The sequence below is a fragment of the Stegodyphus dumicola genome, chromosome 5 (genome assembly GCF_044657685.1).
Source record: "Stegodyphus dumicola isolate Sdum_Otavi_A_Nest chromosome 5, ASM4465768v1".
In the NCBI taxonomy this organism is placed as follows: domain Eukaryota; kingdom Metazoa; phylum Arthropoda; class Arachnida; order Araneae; family Eresidae; genus Stegodyphus; species Stegodyphus dumicola.
In genome coordinates, this window is record NC_140772.1 from 175,191,372 (window position 1) to 175,205,660 (window position 14,289).

General features: G+C 33.0%; 1 protein-coding gene across 7 annotated transcripts in view; it reads left to right on the forward strand.

Annotated features, from left to right (window-relative positions):
* LOC118185097 (NAD(+) hydrolase sarm1-like) overlaps positions 1–14,289 on the forward strand; it is a 137,483-nt gene that overhangs the window by 55,324 nt on the left and 67,870 nt on the right. The window contains exon 1 of one of the 7 annotated variants that reach the window (XM_035354892.2): positions 6,479–6,546. The exons of the other annotated variants lie outside the window; for them this stretch is intronic. Within the exon in view, the coding sequence (XP_035210783.1) occupies positions 6,520–6,546 (27 nt within the window). The 5' untranslated portion in view covers positions 6,479–6,519. Of the gene's footprint in view, positions 1–6,478; positions 6,547–14,289 lie in introns of those variants that run through there. 7 annotated transcript variants of the gene reach the window in all.

Sequence of the window (14,289 nt, forward strand, 5' to 3'; positions counted from 1 at the left end):
CCAATCTAGAGAAACTAAGCTTCGCAACAATAAAGATAACGCTTTCTTTTATTATTGCGAATTAAACCATGCTTAATCCATTCTGGAATTTAATCGAGGAAATTAGTGTTTAAGATTTACTTCTTAATTTTAAATATAGCTATTTTTAGTTTTTATGTATTTTTGCTTTGTCGCGAAGTGAGAACTGGATTAATTGAATGAGAAATACTGAATCGTCTGTGAAAAAACTGTTTCTTTCTTCCCCCCTTTTTTTGTTTTGTTTCATTTTTTTATACATCATTTTAGATTTATTACAGTATGTGAATAGAACGTGTGGCAACGATTAGATAATTCTTCAGGTGATATACATTTTGTGCATTCTGAGTTACACTCATGTCCATAAATTAAGGATAATTCTGAGTCATGAGGAAATCGAATTCTAAAATAAATATATCACCTGTAAAATCACTACACACATCTTCAAGAATCATATGCAAATTTCAGGAAGTAACCAGATGACACCGATGGTACGTCACAATGACGAGAGTGTAAGAGAGTGATATATAAGGAATACAGGCAAAGAAGTAAAATTGTTCGCAGGCGCTTTATAAGCATTTCAGTGCAATAACCGAATAGGTATGACACAAAGGATGCTTTTGGATGATTTTTTACGTCGTAGAATTATCGGCCGTCTGGAATGTGGGCGTACCCAACTGGAAGTATCAGACGAACTTGGAATTGCCCAGAGTGTTATCTTCAGGCTTTGGCAACGATTCTAAGATAATGGTAATATGAGTAGACGTTACAGCACAGGTCGCCCCAGAGTTACAACGCCGAATAAGGACCGTTATTCGGCAGTTACTGCCAAAAGAAACAGGCGAAGCACAGCCTCAGACCTGTCTCGTCAGCTCTCTTCAGCCACTGGTACGACAATTTCAAGGCAGACCGTGTACAGACGCTTAGGGCAGATTGGTGTATATGCTCGTAGACCTGTCAGATGCGTTTCACTTACTGCAACTCACTGTCGCCTGCGGTTAGCCTGGAGTAGAGAGCATGCATTGTGGACACCGCAACAGTGGGCTTGTGTGATGTTTTCCGACGAGTCCAGGTTTAGCTTGAAGTCTGATTCTCGCCGGACTTTCATATGGAGAGTTCCAGGTACCCGTTACCACCTGAAAACATCATTGAACGACACCGTTACGGTGGTGCAGAAGTACTCGTTTGGCGTGGAATTATTCTAGGTTCCAAAACTAACCTGCATGTTGAAACTGGAACCATGACAAGCCAAATCTATCGGGACGTCATTCTGGAACAACATGTACGTTTGTTTCGGGGCGCCATGGGCACACAATTTGTGTTTATGGATGAAAACGCCCGTCCTCACCGTGCAAACATCGTAAGCGAATGCCTTCAATCGGAGGATATCACCCGTATGGACTAGCCAGTATTCTCACCGGACTTGAATCCAGTAGAGCACGTGTGGGACATGCTTGGCCGACGATTTGCACCCCGTCAACCTCCTCCTACATGTCTACCGGATTTTCGGAGAGCATTACTTTTTGAGTGGTGTAATATCCCCCAAGATCAGATCGATAATTTGATACTCAGCACGCCTAGGCGTTGTACGGACTGTATTGCATCGTCTGGGAGACATACAATGTATTAACAATCATACCAACCATGTAATATTGATTTTTTTTAAATAGGTTTTTTTTGGTAATTTGCTCCAGGGAGAAAAATCACTAATTTTTTAATAAAATCAAACATATAGGATCTTTTTTTGCTCTTTACCTTTTGTTTAATAAATAAGCTTTACAAATAAGTCCAATTTGTTTTGCTTCTAACTCTTCCTTTACCTGATATTGCAATATCCTTAATGTATGGACATGAGTGTATAAAATGACTTGCATTATTTATTATAACATCAGCCGCGCTGTAATAATTTGGTTCTTCTCATCTTCTTCAACAGTCCAATCAGATCCCAGCTTATTCATCAGTCTGACCGCTTCTCTGATTTCAGGCTTCAAGCCCAACCTCTTCTTTCTTTTAGTTGCCTGCGTTTCTCCTTAGAGAGATTACCATGTCAGGAAACTCTTATCGTCATGCGCCTTTTTAGGCTTCAGTCTCACTGAGCTGGCAAAATTACACTTTTGTGTAATGGTTCCGGCGATATGTTTATAAGTTATAAAATGTAACTCTGTTAAGTGAACCTAGCGCCTGAGTGTGGCTGTGGTAAACAAATGTAGTGAATTTTAAAGAGTGCATTTATTCTAATGTGACTTGTGCGCTATCGACGAAGTAGATTTAATTCAATCCAATAAGTTTAAATGAAATGCAAGAAAAAATACGCATAACTTAATATTCCGTACAAGGAAGTCATGTGGTGTACACATCAGATTTTTTTTTCATTATTTTTTTTAATTTTTCTGGTGCCAAAAACTATTAGCATAGGAAGTTTACCCTTATGTTTTTCTGAACTCTGCTTATAATGATGAAAATAAAGTAAAGCACTGTTACGCAAACTCATTAAAATGATTCCATTGTCCTGCTAATATGTTTTTCGAAAGCGATCAATTTCGATCTACTTCAATTCTTTTCCTTATTCCTAATGTTAGAAAGGAGGTTTGCGAAATTATAGGATTTCCCAAAAATTTTCAGCTAAATGAGAGAAAGTTACTTCAGTGGTTCTGTCAATAAAAATAATTGAATAAAATAAGAGTAACATGCGGGCGATAATATGGTCAATAGTGGACTAACGGTTTCAGTGAACATCACTGTATAGATTGCCTCCCCCCACCCCACACAAAAAAAAAAAAACATTCCTAGACTCTCAGATATAGTCAGAATTTAAATGAAGTTAACTTTGCAATTATGTTTCTAGAGCATAAAGAAGACAATTTTCGATATTTAATACTTTCTATCAAATGGAAGTCTATCCGTTTAATAAAATACTTATCTACTATATGCATATAAGCCTATATCCGGTTTAAATATTCATACATAGAATGCAAAGTTTTTTTGTTTGTTTGTTTGCTTGATTTTCTTTCTATTCTTCCCCTTTTTTTATTTTTTATTTTCATAGTGTAATTTCTGTGACTAACTTGCAATCTGACTACGTTGTCATCATCATCACCACGTTTTCTCTAACAATGTAAGAAATTTTATATGAAAGCTTTAAACATAACACTGTTTCACAATAAGGCCAGTTTATAGCTGCCTAATGATGGAACGAATATATTTAAACTAGAACTTTTTCTGAAGTTTATACAATGAACCCTTCAACTTCCATAGGACGACCATCTTCGTAGGTGGCGAAAATCATCTGGAACCATAGGTCGTCGTATTAGAGAGGTCTATAGAGTGTATGTATGCAAATATGCATTGATTTGTGTATTTGAACACTGGACATGTAGGTTTATAGCATCTTAATTAAGCAAAATACGGCTTTTCTACTTAAGTTATTTCTCTGTTCACGTGCCTAATTTTTACTTTCATACTCAATTGGCAATTTGAAACGAGATATGAGATAAGAGATGTAGATTATTGAGAATGATTATATGAGATATGTTTATAAATTAGAATTAAAGAGGGGAAAGGGTTTGTTCATAAATACTCGCTTTCAAAGTCTTATTTCTCGGTAGCTGTAGAATCGAATGAATCAAACTAGGAATGTGCTTCTTTCTTTGTCTTTGCCGAGAGTTGATTGCTGCCACTGAAAACACGTTCATTATTTTTATGTAAAAAAAAAAAAGTAATTTTTTTTAAGCCCAAAGGGGCAATTTGCCCAGAAGGGCTATTAATTTCGTTTTGGCATTTTGCGTTGGTTCACTATAAACGGCCTTTCACTTTTCAAATTGTTGCCACCAAATATTAGAGTCCTGCATTACATTTAAAGAAATTAAATAATGACGCATCTGCACGAATGCATGTATGTTTCTCGCACTGTGAAAAAACAATGTACGTAGAGACATCAAATTTTGAATAACGGAGTCCTCCTCTCGAATATGGGCATCTGGAAGTAAAATTTGGAATACGAAATTTGTTTTATTATCTATTTCATATTTTATCAGATATTAAAGAATTTTTTATTAACAAACTTAACGATTTCAAAGCGAGGAATGACAATACTGTAGGGGGGGGGAAGAAAAAGCACATTTTTATCTCCAGCGCCCGAGACTGTGTATCGGAAATTCTAAAGATACGCTCATTTTAAAATTATTTTGTGATATTACTGTTGAATTGAATTTTATGGTTTTAGTGCGGAGAACACGATATTTAATAAACAAAGATAACACACAAAACGTTAAAAAAATCCCCTTGGGCGAAACATAAAATCTGAAAGCTTTCAGTTTTTTTTTTTTTTTTTTTTTTTTTTTTTTTTTTTTTTTTGAGGAAGGGGGATCCTGAAATGGTACAAACAAAGAAATATCAAAATATTAAAATCTTATTTTACTATTTGAATAAAATTAAACACAAATATTTGCGTGTAGGCTTATAATCTGTATGTTGCTGCATATTTATATATAATATCTATATGTATCTAGATATATATATTGAATGATCTAAAATTCATTGAATTCGAAAACAAGTTTTTCTAATATTTTCGTAATAGCTGCAAAGTAAGATAATAATAATTTATTTACTAAAGAAATATTGATTATGTTAATTCCTAATATAAATTTAGTAGTATGTATCAAAATGTGTTGAATGTATCAAAATGAGGAAACCCATAAGTAGGAAGTTAAATTCCGAAAACTGTTTTTTAAAGCAACTTGAATGTAAATCATCAAAAAACTTTTTAAGGGAACTTAAATTTAAATCATGAATAACAAAATTTCAAACTTTGAAAAAGAAATTAAAAAATTTAAAAAAAAAAAAAAAAAAAAAAAGTAATTATCGCTATTGTTCGGAAATTAGTTGACTTTTCAAGAGGAACAAACCAACTTCCGTTCAATAAACAATAATTAATAAATGCGAAGGTGTTTCGTCTTTTACTCAAGTAAGAATGACGATGCCAAACTGGCAAATTAAGTTAGGCCAAAATTGTAGTTCCGTGAAGTGATGGGATTTATAGCCAAAATAGAGTATCAAAAAACTCATTCTGAATGAAGCATTTTCGCTAATACTAGATTCTTTAGAAATTTTGAGTGAAAAGCCAATTTATGTATTTACTACATTTACATTTCCAAGATACTCGAGTAAATGTCCCCCGACACCTTCGCTTTTATGCATGTTAATTCAAGACTATTTTTATAAAAATAAACATAATAAATAGTAGTAATCTTAAGTGGAATTATGAAATGGAAGTCAAAGTAATTGTAATAAACATGAGAAACATAAGAAACATAACTATGCTATTTTAGCAAAAACAAATCAAATAAAAGTTGAAAAAAGGAAATATATATATATAATAAGAAATAGTGAAATGTAAAATGTTAAATGTACATGAAATATAAAAGGCCATAAAATGCATAAATTAACTTACTTTCTTTCTAGTGGGATGTCGCTAAATGAAGAAATCGCGCCCAGTAGGCAGAGCGTTAGTTCTGTCTTTTATTTGGATACTGTTAAGCATCTGTATTAGAGGAGAATTCATCATATCAAGCCAGAATATCGAGAAGAGCGCAGCTGGTATTTTCTTTATCATGACGACCCATGCCCAAGATGTTTTTCGAGAAATTATTCTGAAAAGCACATTTACATGTAATCAAATTCTGCTTATTTGCTGAAATTAGCTCTGTAACTATTTCCTACTTCCATGAACCACTTAACGGGAGTTACTTCGATTTCATCACTCAAAAGTTTTAACGGAAGATTTAAACAGTATCCCTTTGTTTATTTACCAACAAGCACTGCATACACTCAACTACCCTGAATTTGAAGAAAGTTACTTCTTTTAAATAAATGAATACTGATAATTTACTGCAGTAATTCATAATTTTATTCTAATAATTCTGATATAATAATTTAATTCTAATATCAGCGTCATTTCAAACTACTCGAATTTGTTCATTCCAGTTAAACAACGTAAATGGAACTATAATGATTGTCTTAGTTAATTTTGTCACTGGTCTTAAAGTTTAACTTGCGACTGAGACCAAGTTATAAATAAATAAATCTATGATGGAACCTCTGAAAACAGATAACCATCATTAGCCAAAGCTCCACTGACAGTGAGGAGCATGCAGTTTCAGCGATCTACCAGCATCTTCCCTTTCGCCTCAGAAAATTATGATACGGGAGATACAGGACCTTGGAGGAAAGGTATCATCTTTTCCATCCGAAAAAGCCACCGTCGGCGGCAACGAATCTGATAGTAACTGGCAGTACACTCCTCCTCAATAGTTATTATTTTTATTCTGGCGACGTAGTCATCAGAAAGAGAAGGTCTTTTTTCTTTTCTCTTGTCCCTCGCTTCCGAACGGGTGTCCTTTTTATTCTCTTGCGGTTGCCCCCACCGTGAGACATCACTATTTTTAATTTCTGTTCGCCCAAGGCGCGCAACTTCGAGTTTCAGTCGAAAGAAGCGCTGTCGCTGCCATGGGCAACACCCGCTCTCGGAAGAAGGTTAGTCCTGTCTTTCTTTGTTGTCTCTCGCGATCGCAGTCAAAAATTTTTATCTCGATCGACTTTTGGATATGTTTTCAGCGTATCATTAAATTAATTAATTAAGTAATCATCACTAAAGATGGGTGTTTCCTTTGCAAAATATTTATTTTTTATTTTTAGTTTGCATGCCATTTTAAAAGTTAGTGTTTTAATGATAGAAGGAAGAATCAAAATTGCAACATAAAATTATAGATAATCAAAAGAATTATTCATACTACCAGTGAAACATTTTGGGCAAAATTGCCAGTGTAAGCAGTTAAAAAAAAGCGGAGAAAGTTTTATAACTCTTAGGCCTATATCACACACGTATTTATTTCACACGAACAACTGTTTTGGACAATTTTTCTCCCTGGTTTACTACTGAAATAAAGACGCGCGATTTTTTCCTTCCTTTCGAAAAAAAATTGCAAATTGTTCGTTTTCAACCAATCAGTTATCGGCTTATTTGTAATGGAAAACCAGTTATTCCTGTATTAACCTTAAATCGATCTGTGGTGATTGGCTGTTGTGATAAAGCAAAAAAATTGTTCTAAACGGTTGTTCTTCCGAAACAAACGGATGTGTGATAGCAGCCGTTTGGGCGAATAGGAGTAGAGGAATTCTAAGATCACCTCCAGAATTCAATTGACTCTTGCATACGAAAGTAAATTTTTTAAATTTTCCTCTAATTGTATTATAATTTTTAAAAATTCTGCGTCATTGTTATCATTCAGTCTTCGCCCAACTGAGAAAGAAATTAAATACAGGATATATTTTCTTACATTAACTTTCTAACTGAATACAAAATAATCTTGAGTAGAACCGTATCAACTCAATACATAATTTTGGTTACATACTTTTTTTAATTAAATGCGTTTAGGAGTTTTGGATAATGAATTTAGACTAAATAAACTAAGTTTAAAATATCAGTAAATAATATTTTAATATTGAAACTTTTAAGAATATTTTTGCGTGGATTTTCGAGAACCTTTTAATATAATCAATGATTTATGAAATAACTGTTGGTAGTAGGCCATATTATTAATTACTAATAATTCAAAAATGATTCTTAACTATAGACTATTATTTACGAAACATCATATTGGCTGGTATGTAAGAGAATCTTATACGTGCATAACGATCCTATATTTTTATAGATAAAAAAAAGAGCATATAAGACGATTTCACAGGCAAAAGTTTCATATTTTAAAAGGTCTAAAAAATTAAAAAGAAAAAGAACAAAACAGCGAAAATTATATCCAAAGGGGCGTTTTTTTAACATCTTGTCTGTTACATTTAATTAGTAAATATCACGTTCTTCATACTTAAACCATAAAATTAAATTCAAGAGCAATATCGCAAAATAGTTTTAAATTGAGCATATCTTTAGAATTTCCGATACAGAGTCTCGCGCACTGGAGATAAAAATGTTTTTTCTGTACAACGTTGCCATGGCTCGCTTTGAAATCCTTCAGTTTGTTAATCAGAAATTCCTTAAAGTTTTACAAAATATAAAATCGATAATAAAACAACTTCTAAGTTTCAAATTTGGTCTTCCACATGCCCATATTAGTAGGAGGATTACGTCATTCAAAATTCGATGGCTCTATGTACCGTTGCTTTATCACAATGCGAAAAATATACATACATTTACGCAGACTTTTCATTATTTAATTTCTTCAAATATAATGCAGGACTCTAACATTTTATCGCAACAGTTTGAAAAGTGAAACAGAAATGTATAGTGAAGCAACGCAAAATAGCAAAACGAAAACAATAGTCCTTCAGGGACAAAAATTAAAAAAATATATATCTGAAAGGTTTCAGATTTTAAATTACGTTCAAAGAGGCGTTTTTTTAACGTTTCGTGTGTCATCTTTATTTATTTTTTATCATGCTCTTTGCACTTAAACCATAAAATTCAGCTAACCAGCAATGTCGCAGAATAATTTTAAAATGAGCATATCTTTAGAATTTCCCATACACAGTTTCATTGGAGACAAAAAGGTTTCCCCCCCCCTCCCGTAGAGTGTTGCAATTGCTCGCTTTTAAATCGTTGAGTTTGTTAATAAAAAAATTCGTTAAAGTTTTACAAAATATGAAACCGATAATAAAATAAATTTCAAATTTGGTCTTCCAGATGCCATATTCGCAGTAGGATTACGTCATTCAAAATTTGATGGTAGCGTTGTTTTATCACAATGCAAGAAACAGACATACATTTATGCAGATTTTTCATTATTTAATTTCTTCAAATATAATGCAGGACTCTAACATTTGGTGGCAACAATTTGAAAAGTGAAACGGATATTTATAGTGAACCTACGCAAAATCACAAAACGAAAACAATAGTCCTTCAGGGACAAAAAGCCTCTTTGAACTTATAATTTTGTCATAGAAATACACACTTTTTTACGCAAAACTACGCTATTAATCGAGCAGATCATGGAAAAAATAAATAAAACTTTAAAAATATGACGATACATCTTGCTTCGTGCATAAACAGACGAAAGAAGTTATCAGTAGTTATTATTTTCAACTACGAAAAGTTGGAAAATTTGCGCAAAGAAAGCTTCAATACTATTGATTTCTTAGTTTCAAAACTAGATTGTGAAATAATATTAAACAAGATTTAACACTTTTATCTTTCACTCTTGCATAACTATCAACTTATAACTGGTATCACAACAAGCGTTATACAACTAAATGCGCGCAAGCAATCAATGAAAAGGGATGGCTTGTAGTAAATTAAGCAGCAGTAAACAAAAATGAAAAATGTTTCCTGATTTAAAAAAAAGATTAAACTGGGTTTTACGAATTATTAAAGAAAAATAATTTAATTTTTCCTTATTCGCAGTCGCTGATATACAGGCTGTTTTAAAAATATATGTATGATTAAATATGTTGAATGATTAGCTGCTGATCTATGGTTCTAGTTTCAGAAATGTATCAAATGAAGTAGGGCTTTCGACGGCATAGTCAAATTTAGTCATTTGTCTGAAAAAGTATCAATAAAGAGACTGTTTTTTTTTTTTTTTTTTTTTTTTTTTTTTTTTTTTTTTTTTTTTTTTACTGTCGATGGTTCGCATATATAAACAGATTTTAAGGATCGATTGCAAATAATGTTAATAATCATTTAGCATGTAAATTTTTAAATGAAAGTTTTCAAAAGATAAGATTTACATAAGCAGATACTTACGAAAGCATGAGCTTCGAATTTTTAGTTCTAGGCGTGCTAGATTTCCAAAATTATTAACCCTTTCACCGTCATCTCCTGTCCGCGAAAATTTCTCCCCAGCGGCCCTTTGTTTTTCGCAGCGTGTAATGTTGTTTTCTCTGTACATACATAACTTTCGTAGTGGATGAATGTCAATGAATATTAAGTAAAATTATAAGGAAATAAATGATAATGGAAAAGTAATAATATCTCTGCTTATTTCTTGCAGCAGGATTAATTTGATAACATCTGATCCAGGCGGTCCACTCTTCCCATTTTGTTGTTGTAATCTTTTACAATTATTGGTTTTATTACAGTTCTTTTCCGTGTTTCAATATCAATCATAGAGTTATTATGGACTGTACTCATCAAAAGTATATCCTTTTTGTCTTTCTAATTCACAATCTCATTTTTTCTCTTTTTCTGCTGAGTAGACGTTGAAGATCTCTCACTGTCTTGTATCTTATGTATAATGGAGCGAATATTCATAAAACCCGGGGGGGGGAGAGACTTCAATTAGAAATAGAATACCTTATTAGTACTGCCCTCTAGGAGGCATTAGAACAAACAAAAGTAAAAACTCAAACAAGTAAACATTTAGAAAGCGTTTTAAACGTTTAAAAGTTTTAGAATGTAGATGAACGCTTGAAGCGCATTACCGCTCCCCGCAGAAGTTTCACTTGAAAGCGCTAGACGCGTTACGGACGACGAAGAGGTTAATGTAATGAAATTACTGGTACTTACGTATTATCGCAATCATCTTGGCGCAATTTGGCGATTTTTTATGGATGAAAATGTAAAAGTTAATTAGCATGTGCAAGTCGGTGATTTTCGCGCCATCATTTTTAGAAAGATTTACAAACTATCGATATTTATAGTCAGTTTGATAAACAATATCAAAATAGGACAGAAAACATACTTTAGCAATTTAAAATACAAATTTTGGGGAAAATGCAGAATCCCCCACTGCTTGGCGCGTTTTTAAGAATTCCATATAATAGGTATCCATGTACCCATCGACCTGTTTTCACTTCAAAAAACACTCCAGAATTGCACAAAGGTGGCACTACGCACTCTCTTGACTTTATCCGTGTACACATCGACTTATTTTCACTTAAAAAGTCAAAGAAAATTGACAAAAACCTAATTCTTCTTACTCTTGTAAAAAGCGCCAAACAAATAAGTGAGCGATTCTGCACTTTACCCCAAATTTTAATAATTAAAAAAGATGTTGTCATACATTAAAAAAATTAAAACACTTACATTATCCTTCGAACCATTCTGTAATTTTTTCGTTTTATTCTTCTCCAGAAACACACAGCGATCCGTTTTCACTTAAAAAAATCAGAGAATTGCGGAGACTCGGCTTCGTGCAAACTTCGGCAACAACGGCTATCCAGAAAACGCATTTCCTTGTTGTTCCCTTTAGAAAAATTTCAGCAAAATTCTGTATTACTGCTGAAATTTTACTGTAGTTTTTTCCATTGCTGGCGAATTCCACAAGCTCATCTTTTAAAACTGAGGCCAAAAAAATATCACGATTTGTATTAAAAACCGTTGGAACTTGGAATACAACAAAATAAAACGCATACGAAAATGGCGGCGTTGGTTGACTGAAACGATTGCTATGAGAATGGTTACTGAAAGAATGGTTATGCGCATGGTTGCCAGAGTTTGGCACTTTCTGAAAATTTGATAACTTCTACTAAGATGGTTGCGATAGTACGTAAGATTTCCGTTTCCGTTGCCTTTTTATACGACACTTAAAATCGATGTTTAGTCTTTATTTGGTTTTTAAAACATATAAATTTTGACGAATTTTCTTCCCCTTCCTAAGCCCACCAGCGGCCGAGCGGTAAGTCGCTGAACACTGGTATTTTGGTCCGAAGTTGCATGGGTCTGGTTGCATGGGTTTTTTCGGGGTTTTCAAATGCCTTAACCTGTATACGAGCCTGTTTTCCTTACAAAATCCTCAACGAAGGCATCCCTCCTCTTAGGCAGATAGCCCTCTAAGTTTTGCGCCATAATCACATAAGCCCAACCAACCCATCCCCCCTTCCTAAAAAAAATATTTAACAGAATAAGAAGTCGCTTATAAATTAGAACTTTCGCTGCAGACAGCCAATATAAAATTTCAAATATCTTATATTTTTACTTAACTATGTCACGAAAAGTGACTTAAATTGTGTGACAAAAACTGCGGCTTGAAAGCTTACCAAAATTCATTAATTTCTAATTGAAGCCTTGAACTTCGTTCAGGAGACATTTCATGTTGCAGAATTTTCTAACACCTCTTTCTAACAGGTATGTACACATGTACTCGTATATATATGTACATAAGTGTTTTGTCGTTAATACCAGAAATCTGTTTTAATAAAATCACTAATGAAAATTTGAAGTTTCTATGAGAATTCTTAATACTAGTAACATCTAGACGTCACCAATGTCGTTAATAATTTACATAATGAAAACACAGTGTCGGTTATTTACTGAAATTTTTAGTTAAACTCATATGGTTAAATGCCTTATATAAAAGTCATGTTAACTGTTTATTGCAGTTGCGTATGCGTCACATATCATACTATGTTTATTTATGAGGCTCACTTAAGGAAGTTTAAGGTATATACATATATCAGCATTTTTAATTTAATTTTAAGTGAAACATTCCTTTTACTTAAAGAGATTTATTAAAGATTTTATCAGAAATGAAGACGCGAAGTTTTTGCAATGCACTATTTTAATCAGAGAACAATATATTAAACCACTAACGAAGCAATGTCTAAAAAAAGAACTATCTAGTAATAAAAAAGATATGTCTAAACGGCATCGTTATAGTATTAAGAGTAGGAAACACAGAATAAAAAATTCCAAAAGGCAATTTAAACGATAGTACTGTGTTACTAGCTATGTACTACGGAAGGTATCATAAGTTATTTGTATGCTAGATAAAAATTTTGCTTTTATACGCAAAACGTTTGCTGAAGGTACTGAAATGATTAAGAAATTTATTTTCATCAAGAGGCTTCTTTTTTTATTAGGGTGTTTCAGTTTTCAAATGCACAAAAAATGCCTAAGTAAATTTCAGCGGGAGAATTAAGGTTTGAGTTATTCAAAATACTGTAATAATTAGACATTCGTAAAATGTATTTTTTTTTTCCGGGGGAGTCCAAAAATATGTTTTATATGTAAAAGTTAGCTTTATTTACAGTATAATAGTCTATTCAGTTTGGGTATTTTATTTACTGTTGGACATATCATCAGAATGGATTTTAATCAAAAATTTCAGCAAATATCCTCTGTTATATTTTTGTTTAATTATGTTATATTTTCCTCCGTGACGTCTAGTTGTTGCTGGTAAAAATTTGACTTTACAGAATGTTTATGGAAATTTTTCAGTTTAATACCGAACTGAAAAGAAACGAGAAAGTGGTTAGTACCCAAGGGCCTGGGTTCGAATCTCAGAGAAGTCATGGATGTAAATTGTCTGTCCCTTCATAGAGGGCACCGGTAGTCGCCTATTAGGTGCCTCCATAATAAAATGACCACCGCTTCTGGCCTTAGTGGCAGAAACCTAAAATAGCTAGTGCCTGTCATTTAAAAAAAAAAAAAATCTCGAATTCATGATATTACGAATTTCAAGCGTTTACGGTAATATTCATAATAAAATCGAAAACGAGAGAGGATAAACTTAATCAAATGCCGATTCATAGGTTTTATCTTAATAATTAAATTCATTATATTTTCTAGACAGAGATAAACATTAGGTGAAACATTTCTCAGAGATTTTTTGTGGCACAGTTTCCTCCTCAATCTTTCTTATTTCCTTTGGTACTTATCATTTAGTCATCTTATACTTATCGTGACACTTATATCTACAAAACAGATAACAGACCACTTCTTGCTTTTTGCTGTCGAATATTAAACGTCACATATATATCATTTAGAAAATCATTGAACATAATAAATAAATCTTTGCGGTTTAAGGGGGGATAGCAATGAAATCGAGCTGTTAAAAGTTAACTTGTGTCTTTTTAAATATTATGTTATGAATTCATGTACGCATTAACTGGAATTACAATACTTGAAAATTGGTGTAATAATTCGATGGCAATCGATACTTATCTAGCATCTACATCCAAAGAATTTAAATTAATCGGGTTCTTCTTTATCTTTCAAGAATGCGAATTCATTTCTATTAATTGCAGTTTCTGAATGAAGCACTCATCAGTTTAAATATTTGACTACAAATAACCACAAATTATAGTGTATAAACGGAAATGGGACTCGGTTTCTTGCGAAAACAGTTTTATGTATAAATTCTTGCTCCTAACCCACCGTACTTTCTTAACAAAAAAAGCAGATCTACTGCAAGCTATTGGCGCCGCAGTGTTGCCAGGCACCGAGAACTCGTATCTTAGCAACGGTACCCAAGGTCTGCCCGCCACAAGAGATGTTTTATCCACCCGTCACATTAATGTCGTGAAAATTAGTTCTCTGCTTTTGCT